Source organism: Misgurnus anguillicaudatus, chromosome 23 (assembly GCF_027580225.2).
Source record: "Misgurnus anguillicaudatus chromosome 23, ASM2758022v2, whole genome shotgun sequence".
NCBI classification, from domain to species: domain Eukaryota; kingdom Metazoa; phylum Chordata; class Actinopteri; order Cypriniformes; family Cobitidae; genus Misgurnus; species Misgurnus anguillicaudatus.
Genome location: NC_073359.2, coordinates 14526556 through 14544992, shown reverse-complemented (window position 1 = coordinate 14544992; position 18437 = coordinate 14526556). Strand labels below are relative to the sequence as shown.

The window sequence follows — 18437 nt, the reverse complement described above, 5'->3', positions numbered from 1 at the left end:
TATTGCTTTTCTATGTTTGATCTAAACTGTATTTTCTTAAAAATACGTTACATAGCTACGTAGTAGGCCTACGGATCTTTCATTGTAGTTTTAATGCAGTGTGCATTGCAAGTTCGTGCTCGTGTTTAGCGTTACAGTTACCTGTTGCAAAGTCATGCACAGTCCTGTTCGATAATCCGGAGCGCTGTGATTGACAGAACACCCGACCAGTTATCCGACATCAGCAGCAATTTTATTCCACACCCGGCCCGTTTGACATAAAGACCCCGACCCGGTCACACCGCAAATCGCGCAGTTTAATAGAAAACTTCAGACAGAGCTTAAACACAAATAAGCACAGGGCCATTTAAAAACTGCTATATCGGAATCGAGTCAAATTCTGGTCTTGGATGTTAGTCACGAAGTTCACTCTTGCTTTTTGAGTCTCGACCTGCATCTACAACGCAAATGACATGTTAACTCTTTCACCGCCATTGACGAGATTTTCCGTCTTTCCGCAATACCGCTATTATCCACCATTATCCTCCAGCCCTTCCGCAACTTTTTAAACCCGGAAGTATTGCCCTGTGGCAAGCGGCTGCATGTCCGTGTTTGTTTTAAAGATCGCTCTGAATGGGATCTATATGAAAAGTCCGTCACAAAAATGGAATTATCTCTGCTTTTTGCTCAAAATGTGGTGTTTTTGCAGAAACCTACCCATATTCAAAAGCTGATTACAAAAGAACCACTGAAGGTAGGATGAAAGTTTTTTGTTTGTTTGAAAGCAGAGGGTCTGTTCTTTCATTTGGTATATTGTATGTTTGTATATTTAAAGAAGAACATTTTCTGGAAGGCATTAAACTTTAGTGAAAATCATGAAAAACGCTGGCGCTGGCTGGCAACTTTTTAAAAAAACGCTGGCGGTGAAAGAGTTAATATTATTACACCCATTACATCAAACATAGGCCTATGCGTTTCACCCGCGGGTACCCCGACCCTGCAGCTTCGTCTGAAAACAGATGAAACAGTCTCACCTTCTGCCTCAAATTTTTATTACCAACGTCCTTCTCTTCCCTTCTCTTCGCCCCTGACGCGCTGAACTTTATAATGGGCGACTTTAATCAGTGTAAGTTAGGTAAGTCGCTAAGTAACTTTTCTCAATATGTCACCTGTCCAACAAGACATATGAAATGTTTAGACCTCTGTTATGGTACCGTTAAAGGAGCCTATAGGTCATTTAGTAGAGCTCCCCTTGGTCTGTCTGACCACAACGTTGTTTATTTGGTTCTGGTCTACAAAGCTGTCCTAAGGAGAACAAAACCCGAACGACGTTTGGTTCCGGTTTGGTCTGATGAAGCTACACAGGAGCTAATAGACTGTTACTCATGCACAGACTGGGATGTATTTAAGGAAGAGTGTTCAGATTTGGATGAACTTGTTGAGACTGTTTCTGGTTATATAAGCTTTTGTGAAAATGAAATAATTCCAAAAAAGGCCATTTCTATTTATCCCAATAATAAACCATGGGTTTCAAAATCTGTTAAAAATATCATCAACCAGAGGAATATTAGCTTTATGCAGGGGGATGTTTTAGTGTATAATGACCTGCAGAAGCAAGTTAAGATGGAGCTTAAATTAGCCAAACTTAAATATAAGGATAGAGTTGAATCTCTACTGAGCAGTGGCCAGTCTCGCCCCGCGTGGAACGGTGTCAAATCTATGATAGGTTTACAAACTAATTATAAAAAAAAACTCTCCTTTGACGGTAAGACAGATTCTGAGCTCGCTGAGGTATTAAATACTTTTTATAACCGCTTCAATGTTTACGATTTCAACAAAGAATTATCTGTGTTTAAGGAACCATGCTCAGAACAAAACGTGTCTATCATTATAGGCAAGGACAGGGTTCACAAAATTCTTAGGGGGGTACAGGAAAGGAAGAGTCCTGGACCAGATAATATTGGAGGTCGTCTTATTAAAAGCTGCGCGGAGCCATTGTCGGATATATTTGCTTTTATATTTAATAAGTCACTGCAATTACATCGGGTCCCTCGTCTCTGGAAAGAGTCAGTGATTGTGCCTGTCCCGAAAACCAAAGGACCCAAATCACTTGATGATTTTAGGCCAGTGGCTCTTACTTCACTTATTATGAAATCTTTCGAAAAAATTATTAAACAGGAGATTGTAGCATTAACACAGTCTCAATTGGACCCTTTACAATTCGCCTATAGGGCAGGTAGGGGAGTGGAGGATGCGACGGGCAGTCTGCTCAATACAGTTTTTAATCACTTGGAAGGGTCAAATCAATTTGTGTGATTATTATTTATTGACTTCTCGTCAGCTTTTAATTGTATTCAACCCCACATTTTAGCTGATAGACTTTTAAAAAATTACAATATCAACCCAGGGTTGATAGCCTGGTTAGTTGATTTTTTAACGTCTCGATCTCAAAGGGTTAAAGTCAATGATGCCTTATCTGGCAATCTTTTATCTTCTACCGGCTCTCCCCAAGGATGTGTCCTTTCTCCTCTTCTTTTTGTTTTATACACCAATGAATGCCGCTCACAATATGATGGTAGACAGATCTTAAAATTTGCAGACGATTCAGTTATTGTGTCTCTTTTAAATAGAAGTGTGATTGACCATGGTCCAATAGTGAATGATTTTAATGATTGGTGCAAGCGTTCCTTTTTAAACATCAATGTCTCTAAAACAAAAGAATTAATTATCGATTTTAGGAAACAGAGCCCCTCTCTACCCTACACTATTATTGATGGCCAACCGATTGAGATAGTTAAAGAATACAAGTACCTTGGCACAATAATTGACAGCAAGCTAAGTTTTGAGTCACACACTGACGCTATTTGCTCCAAAGCTCAGCAACGCATGTATTTTCTTCGTAGATTGAGGAATTTTAACATTGACCATACCTTGATGAGAATGTTTTACTTTTGTTTTATTGAGTCTGTTTTAACCTTTTGTTTTATCTGTTGGTTTGGTTCCCTGCCCACAAAAAACGACTAGAGAGTATTGTGAGGACATGTAGTAAAATTGCAGGCACTAACTTTCCCTCGCTCTCTCTCATTTACTCCAAACGAGTAGCAAAGAAGGCCCAATTTATTGCAGCCGATCCTAGTCATCCTTTGTGTTGCCAGTTTAAGCTACTTCCCTCAGGCCGTAGGTACTCCATGCCTAGATGCAGGTCAAACAGATTAAGAAATTCGTTCATCCCGACTTCTGTCTCGATTTTAAACACTTTGTCAGATCTGTTTTAAGGTATTTTTATTATGTGTGTGTATTTGGTTGTATTGTTGTGTGTTGTGACTATGTGTTTTTTTTTATCTGCTGGCTGTACAAATAATTGCCCCTCGGGGACAATAAAGTAACCTAACTAACTAACTAACTAACTAACTTCCCACAGGAATAATGTAAGTTTCCTACCGAACAGATTCGACTATTAATGTCTTGCAGTCCCATATAAGTAGTATTCAGTATTTAACCTTTTGTTTTTGGACAAATATCTTATCATTTAATGTGAAACTTTTTATAGGCGTTTATAGCCTATATTCTGAATAACTAATGGCCTGATGACTTGATAATATGAGTACAGTGATTACAAATGAAATGTCCAAAAAACTTGTTAAATTAAAAGTTTAATTATGTCTTTTCTCGCAGACCTGCGCTGCGTCCGTGTTTATGCGCCGGTGAACAGCATACGCGTGATGACCTTGCACCTTAAATTTCCCTAAATTTATGGTCATACAGATAAAATTAAAACAACATTCGAAACTGTAAATTGTGTATTTTTATTTGTGTAAACTCACAATAAGAAGAAAACATTTTGCTTATTTAAAATCATTAAAAACATGACATGCTTTCTGCTGCTTTGGTTTTACAGCGCGTCACAAAAAATAACAGAAACTCAAATACTTTTTTATTCATTTTGTCAATCTAATAATTATTTAAGTGTAACATATTTCATGTAGGCTTATTTATTTTATTATTATTTCTCAAAACAGAGACGTAATCATCATCTGTTGATTTAAACCTATTTGTGCATGAAACTAAACCCCTGGGGAAAATCAGATATTTTAGGAGATTTATTTATAAATGAGTGAACAACGCGAATCCAGAAAGGAATTTATTTCTTTAAGACAGCCAGTCTGGCAGGGCTCTCTATTTTGGTCGAGCTGCGGCCGTGGGTTTTGTATAGAAGGGATACAGCAAATGCCGAAAAGTTTAGGATTAGATGTGGAGATAGGGTTAGGATAAAATGAGTACAACCCAATTTATGTGTTAGGAAAAGATCTATCATCACACAGAAAGCCACAGGATAACTGACAGTTAAGCCTAGTTTAGACTGCAAGCGAAAAGCAGTGGCAAAGGAAATTATCTCATTCATTTCAATGACAGCTTGCTAATTTCCAGCAACATGAGCGACAGTTTGGCGATGGGAGGTGGGTGTGTCCAGCGACATGACAAAGTTAAGAAACGTTCTAAGCAGCGGAAGTTTAAATTTATTGCGTTTTATGTCTTAAAGATTTTATGTGACCACACTTATGTTAATAAAAATAATAAAAATTAATAAAAGTATTAATAAAAAGTTTAGTAAAAATGCATCAAATTGGTCTCATTATTCACTGAGAAATTAATAAAATTCTTTATTTTCAAAGGGGGTGTAGTCATGTATGCGAAGCACTGTATATGTACACATATACACCTGTTGTACACAATCTGTACAGTAGGCTACATACACACAATGCAGTATACATATGCAAATACAGTGTTCCCCATAAATGAGTACAACCCCTTTAATATTGAATATATAATTGTATATAATGTGCGTGTATTCATTTTCTGGTATGAAATTAATATACACACATCACAAAGCACAGGTAAAGTAGTGACAGCTGGTTTCAATCCTACCTGGTGCTCAACCTGTATGACTCTTCGATGTTCTCGTTCTTCAATCTGAGCAGGATCCAGCAGGGCTGTCATGGTGCGAAGATGACTGAAATCAAAAGGGGGACTTGAAATACGCATAATCTTAGGAACCACATCTTAAAATAATTGTTTGCTCATCCTCATGTTGTTCCAAACCTGTAATACTTTTTCTTTTGTGTGTTAGAAAGGAAAAATTTACCAGATGTTGATGTTACTCTTGTTCTTTAAATGATATAATCTAGCAGGCTACGCTTGTTTTCAGACCTGTAGATTGATTACTTTGTTCTGAAACCAGAGTTTTAAGCACAACAATTTTGCAATTTCATCTTGGTTCGGTTTGCATTCACAAGGCAATATTTCCAAACAGACAAAATACAAGTCATGTGCGAGTAAACTCTCATTTAATTGGTCACAGTGCATATGGGTCATTCTACAAAAAAAGGTGGAAATGCTTGTTCTTTGCTTTTCAGATCCCTTAATCATTTAATTTGACCCAATAATCCCATAATGATATATATATATACTAAATATAGACTGTCCTTAAAATGATGAGAGAGTTTATTTATTTAATTTCCTTTTTTTTTCTTTTTTTAAAACTTTTTTTTTAAATGTCTGGTCCTGAAAATTGCCCTGTCCCTTTGATCATACATGGAAGTTGAACTGTGTACTTATTATTTAAAACCATGTTTTTTGTAAAACAAATCAAATTTACATTTACCTTTAACCCTGTATGAATTTACTACAACTACAGTGAAAACTACAAAAACTTTCTTTACGGCAGACCTACAATCTAATCAGAGCCAGCTTTGCTGCAGTAGGCTAAATTATTTACGACAGTGGTAATTCCGCTTCCAACCTGTAGGGGGAGCAAAGAGCAAAAACTCTTTAGTGTTGCTTTAATTTAGCCATATACCATTGACCATTTACAGAATCAATTAGATCTTTAACAGTAGCTATTCCTGTTTTCAAAAACCCATTGATTACTGACCTTGAAATTGGAAAAAGAGGATTAAACCATAATGGTTCTAAAAACCCATAATGCTCATCCTCTTCTCTGACCTTTTTTAACAACTGCCATGTTTTAAAAACATAAAATACATAAGCAGGGAAACTTTTACCTCTGAAACAAAAGATTTTTCAATTAAAAACAACTGTTTGTCTAAACTGATTCCTCCAATATCATGTAACACAGACAACCCCAATGCAATCCAGGGTATTTTGTCTGAACAATACAGTAGCTTTTGTAATGTTTGAAGCCTCATTGTCTTCACCCTTGCTTCCAAATTAATTAATCCCTGTCCTCCCTCCATTACTGGAAGATATAAAACTCCAGGAGGTAGCCAATGATGGCCATCCCAAAAAAAATTGACAAAGGCTTTTTGGATGACTTTTAACAGCTCGTCAGGAGGATCCAACACTATAAGTCTATGCCACAACATTGAGGCTGCTAAATTGTTAACAATTAAACATCTCCCTCTGTAAGACAGCTTTGGGAGGATCCATCTCCACTTCTGAAGTCTCCCCAAAACCTTATCAACTAGTCCTTCCCAATTTTTCTCCATATAGGTATCAGTTCCTAAATAAACGCCAAGAACTTTAAAGCCATTTTTAACCCATTTACATTGTTGTGGGAGCTGAGGAGGGCCTTTGCTTTGCCACTCACCCAGTAACAGGGACACACACTTTCCCCAATTAACTTTTGCAGATGTGGCTTTTTGAAACATTTTCAGGCTAGACATTAAAGCAACCATGTCCTCATTGTTTCTAATGAAGTTATTGAAAGGAGTTTGTCTTGTCTAGTTCATGTCTTTTATTTTGAAATTCTGGTTTCATGTTTCAGGTCTTTTATTTTGAAAGTTCATTGTCATGTTGTCTCGTACTTCCCTATTTCCTTGATGTGTCAAGTCCTGATTGGTTCCAGCATTTGTTACCTGTGCGCCTTTTTTATTTATTTTTTTCTCAGTTTCTGCGCCTCTCGCACTGCAGCTGAAAAGCGCACATACAGAGACACATCCCTCCGACTTTTTTGGCTTTCATGGTGAATCTTGAGGGCTTTAGTAGTAGGCTATATTTCTGATTTTAAACTTCTAATCAGTATGTTTCGTCCACCTTGAAGATTAATATGAAAAATATGCAGAACTGTCAATATTTGCGATGTCTAAGTTTAGGTGGGGCTGTCGTGGTAAAGGAATTTTATTTGCGGTGATTTTGCGTGGCTCACTAGCGTGGTATACCTAACCCTTTGTTTATTAAAATGAAATCATTATTTAAATCCAGAACAACGAGATGCACTGAGGTTGTTTAGGCTTGTTAAGTATAAATTTACAAATCATCTGTCAATACAGAACACAGCAGTGTCTTAAAGAAAATTATGCAGTATTTGTGCATGTGCACAGAACGAATGCAATACAGAAGGCAATACATATTAATATAGGACATTTTTAATTTGTATCTATAAAATTAAGTTGGAGAGATCCTTTTTAGTCATTTGGCTTTTTTTCATCATTTCAGAACAAGCTTAACTGCTATCCATAATAACTTATATTATATTCTTTGTGTTCCTTGGTCGAAAATATGTAGAAATATATGCAAGTAAAAAAGTACAGAACAAAAACATTTAGCTCACGCGGAGCGAACGGAAAGCAGTTAATAAAGCAGACTCTCCGTAGAGGACGTGCTGAAACAGTCGAGTCGGTAGATGATCATCATGTTTATGTTTCACGCAGATCTTGTTGATGAAAAACGTGCATATCTAAATGCCCAGGCGAGAGTCAAGTGTTCAGTCAGTTAATAATAAAGCCATCTGCGTTACATTGGCTGGAACTACCTCGTCCACGGAGCGAACGTTGTTGATACACAAAGAAAAAAACTTGTTTTATTAAAAGCAGGTTTAATGCTGGTAAGCAATCAGTTGTATTTTGGCACCTTGTATTTGTGTTGATCAGATAGATTAAAGTAATTTTCATCTTTAAAACTGCATCTAGAGGCAGAGGACGCTAATTCTGTCATCGCAGTTTCACTTCTTTCACACATTCAATGATTTAACGAAACGTTTTGGTAAAGGTACCTCTTACAGTGTGTCGCGGTGTTGCGTGATCGTGTTATGCAAAGCCTCCACATTATATCTGGGAGATAAGTCAGTAAATTTAAGTGAAATCACAGGCTTTGCTTATCTCGTGCAAACCGGCCACACGAAACTCAGACGTAGGTAGGTTATTTCTAAATCACAATAGGTCCCCAGATAATACTAATCCCGTGCGAATAGTACATTTGTCTAGCTTTGTTACCTGTATGTTCATTGTGTTTGGTTAGTTCTGCCTTGTTTTCATGCCATGTCATGATTTTGCTTTGTTCATGTTTGATTCCAGTTTAATGTTAATAAACTGCACTTGGGTTCTACATGCTCACCTCACAGTGGATTCATCATTACAGAAAGCTAGACCAAAATTATGAACCCAGCAGATCTACTTGTTCGTCTTCGTCAAGGTCACCAGCCTATAGAGGATTATGTGGAGGAGTTCTGTGATATTATATTAGACTTCAACACCTTCCTGAAAGATATTTTTTGTTATGAATTAAATCACTCTATTTCCCATTTAATGCCACACAATACCTCATACTGGACTTTGGAACTATGCTTTGCTGATAAGTGGCTCTTTCTTCACTGTGGGAACTGTGGATGAGGAGCTTCACAGTCCCTCAGTGATTACCACACCAGAGTCCTTTCACGTCAAGCCTACCTTATCACAACCAGCTCAATTCATGCCTGTTTCACCGAAGCCAACTCAAGCCATGCCTGTCTCTGTTCCTAAGATGGCCGGCACCATGCCTGTGTCTTTGTCCAGGATGGCAATTAGAAGGACACCCTTCTCGAAGTAGTCTGCCATGTCTATATTTGTCCCTAACATGGCTGCCACCATACCTTTACTTGTTTGTAAGATGGCTACCGCCATGCCTGAACCTGTTTTTAAGATGGCTAGCATCATACCAGCACCTTTTATCAAGAGGGCCGTCCCCACGACCACACCTGTCTTCAAGAGGGCTGTTACCATACCTGCACCAGTTCTCAAGATGGCTGCCGAACCCGAACCTGTACACAAAATGGCAGCCGTACCTGAATCTGTTCACAAGAAGGCTGCCTCTGTTCAAAAAGTGAATGTTATGACAAGATGTCTTGTTTCGAGTCTGGCGGAAACACCATTAGTGTCAGTGCGGGCAGCTGGTGTTCCTAGTTCGGTGATCTCTATGGTCTCTATGGTATCCGAGGTATGTCTTCTGTCTTTAGTGTTCCCTGCAGTTGCCATGGCTCTGTGGTGTTACATCTTCTGCTCTTCTGTTTCATGTGAAGATTCTCAAGCCCATGAATCTGAATAATCTGATACACCTCCTATCACGGCTAGAAGGTCTGAACCTTTCTCCTGCACTTGCAATCATGACTAGAAGGTCCGAACCTGAGCCTCATGCACGTTCTGCCACTAGTGAATCAACAGAATCACATGAAACGCCTGGCTTACCTGAATCACCTGGCTTATCTGAATCGTCTAGCTTACCTGAATTGCCTGGCTTACCTGAATCGCCTGGCTTACTTGAGTCGCCTGGTTCAACCGAGTCGCCTGGTTCACCTGTTTCACCCAAGACGCTTGTTTCACCTGTTTCACCCGAGTCGCCTGGTTCACCTGTTTCACCCGAGTCGCCTAGTTCACCTGTTTCACCCGAGTCGCCTGGTTCACCTGTTTCACCCAGGTCGCCTGGTTCACTTGTTTCACCCGAGTCGCCTGGTTCACCTAAGTTCCATAGACTCTCTGCCCTTGCTTACATAATCATCAATGACTCACATAGACTCTTTGTCCTATCTAGGATGTCCAACCCTGAACTCTCTGTACTGCTCAAAATGGACAAACATAAACACTATGAACTCTATGCCTGGCTCAAGATGGACATTATTGAACTCTTTGAATTTTCTGCTTTTACTGACCTGTTTTCTGCTAACCTGGCTATGCCAGCCTCTCTCTATGCTATCTTTGTCTCCAGGTCCAGAGCACCACCAGCGCCACCCTGGTTTCTAATGTCTCATGTGCTAATTCCCACGATGGCTGAATCTCCTCTTAGTATTTTTTTTGGGGGGGTAGTACCCGGACGCATGGAAGAGGCAGAGGACATAGAGGATGTGGCCGAGGTGTCTAATCATCCACATCTGTAGGATCCTGGCCCGCTGCTGCCTCACGATCCAGGCCCGTCTGCCTCACGATTAGTGCTGCACAATTAATCGCATCGCAATCGCAATCGCGATGTCAGCCTGTGCGATTATATGACAGCAAAATGTTGCAATTATATTAAACAAATAAATGTGTGGACTTGTTAACACAAACTTTATGATAACAGTTTGATGGTTTTCCTTGCTGTTTAAAAAAAGAAAGAAAAACGAACAAAAAAGGCAGTGCACGTGTGGCATGCACGTGTGTGGTGTGCGTCGTCACTTATACCAGAGCGAAGATGGATGCAGAGGAGGTTGACAGTGATCTGGTAGCTAAAAAAACTCTATGTCTGTTGTATGGCGGTATTTTGGATTTAGGATTACTGACACTGAGCAGTTGCTACATCACGTGGCAATACGAAAACATTTCTAGTTTTACAATTACACATTTTAGCTAAACTGTGTGTGGATTTTCCTTAAAACCCATCAAGTTGGCCCATGATACCATTTAGTATAATCGCAATCGCACATCGTAATATTAGCATCAATAACCGCAATGGGAACAATTACCCAAATCGTGCAGCCCTACTCACGATCCAGGTCCGCATCTGCCCCACGATCCAGGTCCGCATCTGCCCCATGATCATGGTCCGTCCTTGCCTTACGACCCAGGACCGTCTGTGCCCCATGGTCCGTGTCCTGCATCTGCATCTAGGTCCTGGTTAAACAACCATTGATCCGAAGCATGCTTGATGTTTCATTGTATAAAAGTTTAATACAAGAGATGAATTTTGGACCAAAACCAAAGGCCTTTAGAGTCTTCAATAAATATAGATGGTCCACCCGGTCAAAGGCTTTCTCTTGATCTAACGATAAGAGTCCAATATCAATTTTATGTTTTTCAGCAACTGCAATAGTATCTCTTAACAAAAACAGGTTGTCAAAAATTGTCCGTTTAGGAATACAGTATGTCTGATCTTCATGAATTATGGTGGACATACATTTCTTCAACCTGTTAGTGATAGCCTTTGACAGTATTTTAAAATCGGAACACAGCAACGACACAGGGCGCCAGTTGCTTAAGAGTCCCAGATCTCCTTTCTTAGGAATTAAAGTCAACACTGCCCGTCGACAGCTCAAAGGTAAAGTACCCTGATTAAAGGACTCCAAAAAAACATTATACACATCTCATCCAAGCACATTCCAGCTTTTAAAAAATCAGCAGAAAGACCATCCAATCCAGGAGATTTGCCACTATTCAGCTCTTCCACAGCACATGACAGCTCAGCAAAGGTCAAGAAACCTTCCAATTTTGTTTCCTCTTCCTTAGACAACTTTGGAAGGTCTGAGAGAAATTCTTCAACTGCTGCTTCATCACAAAGTTCTGATTGATAAAGTCTCTCATAAAAGGAAATAGCAGTGGCTATAATTTCTTGCTGGTTTGTGGTTTCATTTCCATCGGGAAGTTTAAGATTATGAAAAAAATTTTGTTCTTTTGACCTTTTCTCTAGCCCAAAAAAAAAGGCAGTTGGAGCGTCCATTTCATTGCACTTTAAATATCGTGCTCTAACCAAAGTCTCCTTCCTTAGCTCCTCCAATAAATCCTTCAAAAGACTTTTATTCTTTTTAATGATTTCGGTTGATAAAAATCCACCTCTCTCATTGAAACTTTGCTGCAGGATTTCTTGCTCCATTATATTCATCTTTATATTCCAGTTTTCAGTGATATTTGCTGTATATTGTTGACAAAAGGCTTTTATCTGCACCTTTCCCAAATCCCACCACTGGTTTAAGGAGGAATAACTAAATCTCTCTTCTCTCCAAGACTTCCAAAAGATAGCAAAAGAGTGCACAAAAGTGTGATCTCTAAGTAATCTATTATTAAAGTGCCAGTGTGACTGATAAGATTTAGGTGACAGAACAGACATAGACATAGAAATATAATGATGATCTGATAAAGATGTAGGTGAGATACAATTACCAAAAAACCTCCCTTTGTTACTTTTTTTTGTGTAAAAACGATCTAGTCTTGCAGCAGAAATATTGTTTGAATTAGTTTTCAACTAAGTATAGTTTAACATGAGGATAAGCATCCCTCCACAAATCTACCAGCGTATGTCTATTTAAAAACATTTGTAGAACCAAAATGAGGTTCATTATGGTTTCTATCAAGCTTATAGTCAACAGTACAACTAAAATCACCACCTATCACAAGAATCTTTTCCTCGTAATTCTTTAACAATTCCTCGGAAAGTCTTAGAGCAAAATCGTGACGCTCACTTCCTACATTAGGAGCATATACACTCACCGGCCACTTTATTAGGTACACCTTACTGGTACGGGGTTGGACCCCCTTTTGCCTTTAGAACTGCCTTTATCCTTCATGACATACATTCAACAAGGTACTGGACACATTCCTCAGATATTTTGGTCCATATTGACATGATAACATCACGCAGTTGCTGCAGATTTGTCGGCTGCACATCCAGGGCACGAAGCTCCCATTCCACCACATCCCAAAAATGCTCCATTGGGTTGAGATCTGGTGACTGTGGAGGCCATTTGAGTACAGTGAACTCATTGTCATAATCAAGAAGTCTGAGATGATTTGCGCTTTATGACATGGCGCGTTATCCAGCTGGAAATAGCCATCAGAAGATGGGTACACTGTGGTCATAAAGGGATGAACATTGTCAGAAACAATACACAATGATCAATTGGTACTAATGGGCCCAAAGCGTGCCAAGAAAATATCCCCCACACCATTACACCACCACCACCAGCCTGAACCATTGATACAAGGCAGGATGGATCCATGCTTTCATGTAGTTGATGCCAAATTCTGACTCTACGATCTGAATGTCGCAGCAGAAATCAAGACTCATCAGACAAGGCAACGTTTTTCCAACTTCTACTGTCCAATTTTGGTGAGCCTGTGCGAATTGTAGCCTCAGTTTCCTGTTCTTAGCTGTCAGGAGTGGCACCCGGTGTGGTCTTCTGCTGCTGTAGCCCACCTGCCTCAAGGTTCAGCGTGTTATGTGTTCAGAGATGCTCTTGTAACAAGTGGTTATTTGAGTTACTGTTGCCTTTCTATCAGCTCAAACCAGTCTGGCAATTCTCCTCTGACCTCTGGCATCAACAAGGCATTTGCCCCCACAGAACTGCCGCTCACTGGATATTTTCTCTTTTTCTGACCATTCTTTGTAAACCCTACAGATGGTTGTGCGTGAAAATCCCAGTAGATCAGCAGTTTCTGAAATACTCAGACCAGCCCGTTTGGCACCAATAACCATGCCATGTTCAAAATCACTTAAAACACCTTTCTTCCCCATTCTGACACTCGGGTTGAACTTCAGCAGATCGTCTTGACCATGTCTACATGCCTAAATGCATTGAGTTGCTGCCATGTGATTGGCTGATTAGAAATTTGCATTAATGCGCAGTTGGACAGGTGTACCTAATAAAGTGGCCCGTGAGTGTACATTAAAGGAAGAAAAACTATTATTTTCTATTTTTATGTCTGCTCGCAAAAGTCTTCCTGGTACTATTTTTAAAACATCACTATTTAAAGACCAAACTTTAAATAGATTCCGATAAAAAGTTAGCCTGGCTCCGCCCTCCTACGTGCTTCAGCAAATTTTCATTTCGCTTCAGTACAACGTCTGGGACTGCTGTGTAGTTTCGTTTTCTCCTGCAAAAATCTGCAGGTCCAATCAGCGAACAGAGGGGGTGGCTAAAAACGATGACGTTGAGGTTGTGCGTCAGCTTGAGTTGTAGTTCAGTAATGGCAGCAGAGAAAGACGTGAGAAAAGCTATTCGGTCCATTGTTGCAAAACTGCCGAATATACAGAAGTTAAAGCCGGAGCAAGAACAATGTTTGCTAAGTTTTGTTGGTCTGACCATTTGGACTTGTTGTTTCCGGACGGTTTCAGCGCATGATATTCGTCACGACCACACGTTTCAACCAATATTGCTTACTATTGGACCAGTTTACTTTTGTAGCGGAAATTTTTTGGAAAATTTCAAGGTCTCTAACAACACATTTACATTGACAAATCCAGTTCATCAATGTTATCTTGCAGGATCATATAAACATAACTCCTAAAAGATACTACATGTTTCAAAAGAGGAGACTTAGTACCAATCTGAATCATCTTTATGGGTGAAACTGTTTTACCATGACGGGCAAGCAGTCCGATCAACACTTAATTTGGGATAAATGGTGGCACATTTGATAACGTCTCCTTTTTAGAAGGTGTGTAGATATAGGAAGTACTGGTGTAAAAATACCATTGCTATGCTGCTTTGTATAGGGATGTGCATCGATGCATCGCGTTCCCATTAAAAAGACCTGTCTAAAATCGATTCTGAATCGTAAGGCTCCGATTCAGTGTTTCATGCGCAGCTTGTGCATGTACTACGGCTCCGTGATCAGTAGGAAGTCCTTATCAATCTAAAATCACTACGAGTTTGACTCGTTTATAACGTGCATTTAAAAAAGCAACACTCATCAAACACAATCATTCAAAATATTCTCTATTATCATCAAAATGCCTGCAACAATCTGAAGAACAGCGATAAAAATAGGCCTCTAGAGTCTAGATATTTCCTGGAATAGTGTTTGTAATTATAGTTATTCTGTGGCACAAATGGAGTTTCTGCACGAAAGCGCCCTCTGGCTTTTGAATGTTGTGGCATTTCACCATAATTCATTCAAATTCATTCATTGAGAAAACGCGCATTTGCCCGATGAATTGTCACAACCCTAGCTTTGTACTAACTGATTTGCTAACTCTACTGTTTTCATAAATACAACAACAGCACTGTTCATTAGGGGTGGGACAAAAAATCGATTCTTAGATGAATCGCGATTCGGACGTGGGCCGATTCTGAATCGATTCACAAATGTCAAGAATCGATTCTTATATGTTATTTTACAAAATAATAACGTGACGTTATGAGAACAAAAAGGCGGAACTCAACTGGGGGAGTGGTGATGCACACGGACAACGTAAGAGAGCGCGCACTGTCTGCACGGGCACATAGCGGAGCTTACAAGAGCAGAAGAGAAAGAACACTTTAAATGCTTGTATGACTATACTGCATATGGGTCAAAGAGACGAGACGTCACCATTTTGGTGTCCGCATCAAATATAATTTACAAAAGTGATTTTACATACAAAAAACACCTATAAAATGAAAGTAAAATGTCTACTTTTATGTTTCAAATAACTTTTGTGAAAATACAATGACCAAATATGAGTTTAATAATGATCCAAAGTGTAAAATCGTCATTCAGCGCAATGGTCCGGACTATGATTTCACTAATAGATTTTTAAATAAACGTATAAAATACCATGTTAAAAAAATATTTTCTTCCTTGGCATGTTCACATAAGTGTTGGCTGTTTTATATTAATAGGACTATGTGTTATTTTTTCGTTAAATATTGAAACAACTAGGGGACTTTTGTCCCGAATATGCAGTTTGTCAGAGGTCATTCAGTGTAACGGGATCAGGAAACCATTTTGAAATTAAATAAACAAACAATAGTCATCAAGCAGTCTGTGACATCATCAAAAGACTCCCTGAAGACCATGTGGTGATTCAGCAAGGTAAGTTTATTGCTCTTAAATATTTGATAATTTCACCTTTTCATAGTGTGGTATCTTGAGTTACAAAAACGACTGTCATTCAGTAAAATGCAAAAAAACACTTTTATTGATAGATTTTTTGAAAAATAAGTAGATGTTGTGAATAATGATGATAAACATTTCTGGTCAAGTTCACTGTTTGATATAGGTATCTAGTTGTTAACTTCTAATATTAGCTTAAGTAAAAGTTTCGTCATTCAGGGTAATGTTTTGTCATACGGTGTAATGCAAATTGTATGTTACACCACAGTGTCATCCATTACACTGAATGATAGTGTCACTGTTTAGATAACATTTTTAGCATTTTATTTCTATTTCAGATAAATGAGGGATGTTTAGCACAAAAAAATATATCAAACTTTATCAATATTAATGTTTTAATGTATTTTTGTCGTTTTGGTACTGATTTCTTTTAGATGCCCACAAACAAAGAGAAAGTTTCTAGGCACTGGCAGAAAGTTAATGCAGACCCAGTAGCTAGGGCAATGCATTTAGCAAGGAGACGAGAAAAGTATTGAGGAGTGCAATTAAAAATAATAGGGCTGGGTTTAAAAGATAGATTTCTCGATTTTAATCAATTCTAATTTTGAAGAAACAATAGTGATTTGTAAATCACAATAATCAATCTTTCAGTCTATGCTGTTTTCAGATGATGTTAATCAATATCAAATTGATTTGAAATTGAATCAAATCGTGAAATTTGTGTCCAAGCCTAGCCCTACAGAATAATAGTTTACTGCTGTTTTTAGATAGAGACTCCACCCTACCTATACCACAAGTTAAAGGGATAGTTCACCCAAAAATGAAAATTTGGTCATTATTCACTCACTCTCATGTTGGTAAAAACCTGTATGATTTTTTTTGTTCTGATAAACACAAAGGAAGATATTTTGAGTAATGTTTGTAACCAAACCGTTCGTGGACCCCATTTACTTCCATAGTATTATTTTTAGTATCATAGTATGGGGTCCGCGGGGGGTTTGGTTGCAGGCATTTCTCAAGGTGTCTTCCTTCCAGTTATGCGGGTTTGAAACAACACTGGAGTGAGTGAATGATGACAGAATTTTCATTTTTGGGTGAACTATCCCTTTAAGAGAGGCCACTGAGGGGATTCTCCGCCCATAATACAAATCCTGATAACATGTCATTTATGTTGCCAAACAGAAAGTATTTTTAATTAATAACACGTTTTATATAGATCTGTGTCAATCATTTTATGTCAATAATTACATGGAATCTGTATTTCAGCAACCAGAGAAGAAAGCAAGCTGCCTTGGCTGCAAATCCTGATCACCTGTTAATCAGGAATTTATCAGATGCTGCAGCTGAGAAGAGGCGAAAGTAATGGCGGGAAAATCAAAGAAAACACAGGGCAGAAGCTAAACGTATAAGGGCAGTTCTGGATCTTATTATACAGTATTACCACCTGTTCAGTTAATTTTTACGAATATGATATGCATTATGGAATAAAAATGATTATTAATTTCAGCATCTACTTCTGTGATTTGTTAAGGAATAAAATGATACAGAATAATATTCAAAACATTGCAATAATGGAAACAATGACACTATTTTTGTCAAAAATGTCATTCAGTGTAACAAACCATGGTCATTCGGTGTAACACATATATTTATGTAGAAATGAAACAATATGCTTATTCTGAGCTGTACATATTAAAATATGTATAATAATGTGTGATCCTTCAAAAATTTTATTTGATTTGAATTGATTTTCACTTCCTTACAAAAACTTCTTGCTGACAAATGGGTAAAACCTAATGGTTTAAAGGATATTGGCGAAGTAAAATGCTTTAAAATGACAAATAGTTAGTATTTGGTGTCTGCACTGTGATCTATAAATAGAGTCTTGTAATGTGTCATCAAATAATAGTTTTTCTAAAAATGTCTGATAATATTTTTTTGCATAAAAATATTGTTACACTGAATGACATTTTAGTTGGTGTCTTCTGTACAATTCCAGTAAAAATGTATGGTAGTAATTATTTTTTGCTCAGAAAAACATATAGTTAAACAGGACATATTCTAATGTATGTGAAAAAGACTAAATCTAAAGCTCTTTTACACTTTTATTTTTTTATGCTTTAAACCCCCTTTTCGTCTTTGACCCATATATCTCTATTCTTTTTGAGGAGTTTTAAAAAAATCCTTGAGTACATGTCGAGTACTCCTTAAAATAGCGGAGATGCGGTTTATTGAAACAAACTCGAGAAAATTACAACAGCATCAGAAGCATACAAATCAGCGCTCCTGCGTGAGACAAGAATGCGCATCCTTGTTAATTGTGGATGTTAAAAACGACTGAGCTGCAGTGGCCTGGCAAAACACATTTGAGACATAAGGCGCAGCAACTCAAAAAGACCTGCGTGTTTCACAATTACTCTAAAAGACCATAATGACAATTTCGCGCGTGGAGCAGCAGTTATGTGTGATCTACCGGCATTGCCTTTGCAATCAACGTATTGGACACCCCTGCCCAAAACCATCCGCTGACTGTTTAGTTATAACATGAATATACTTCTGTAAAAATATGCACATAGTTTGTTATTCAGTCACTGGGTGCGCTGCATTATATAAATACAGTAATACTGCCAATCACTGTTTATAATGATGATGATTAGACGCTTAACGTTAGTCAGTTCGTGGAAG

General features: G+C 38.3%; 1 protein-coding gene across 3 annotated transcripts in view; it reads right to left on the bottom strand.

Moving 5' to 3' along the window:
• The window catches only part of ccdc66 (coiled-coil domain containing 66), a 132824-nt gene that overhangs the window by 42550 nt on the left and 71837 nt on the right, over positions 1–18437 (bottom strand). For all 3 annotated transcript variants that reach the window (XM_055217558.2, XM_055217559.2, XM_055217561.2), the window contains exon 11: positions 4906–4990. In XM_055217558.2, coding sequence (XP_055073533.2) covers positions 4906–4990 — 85 coding nt within the window. The remainder of the gene's footprint in view (positions 1–4905; positions 4991–18437) is intronic.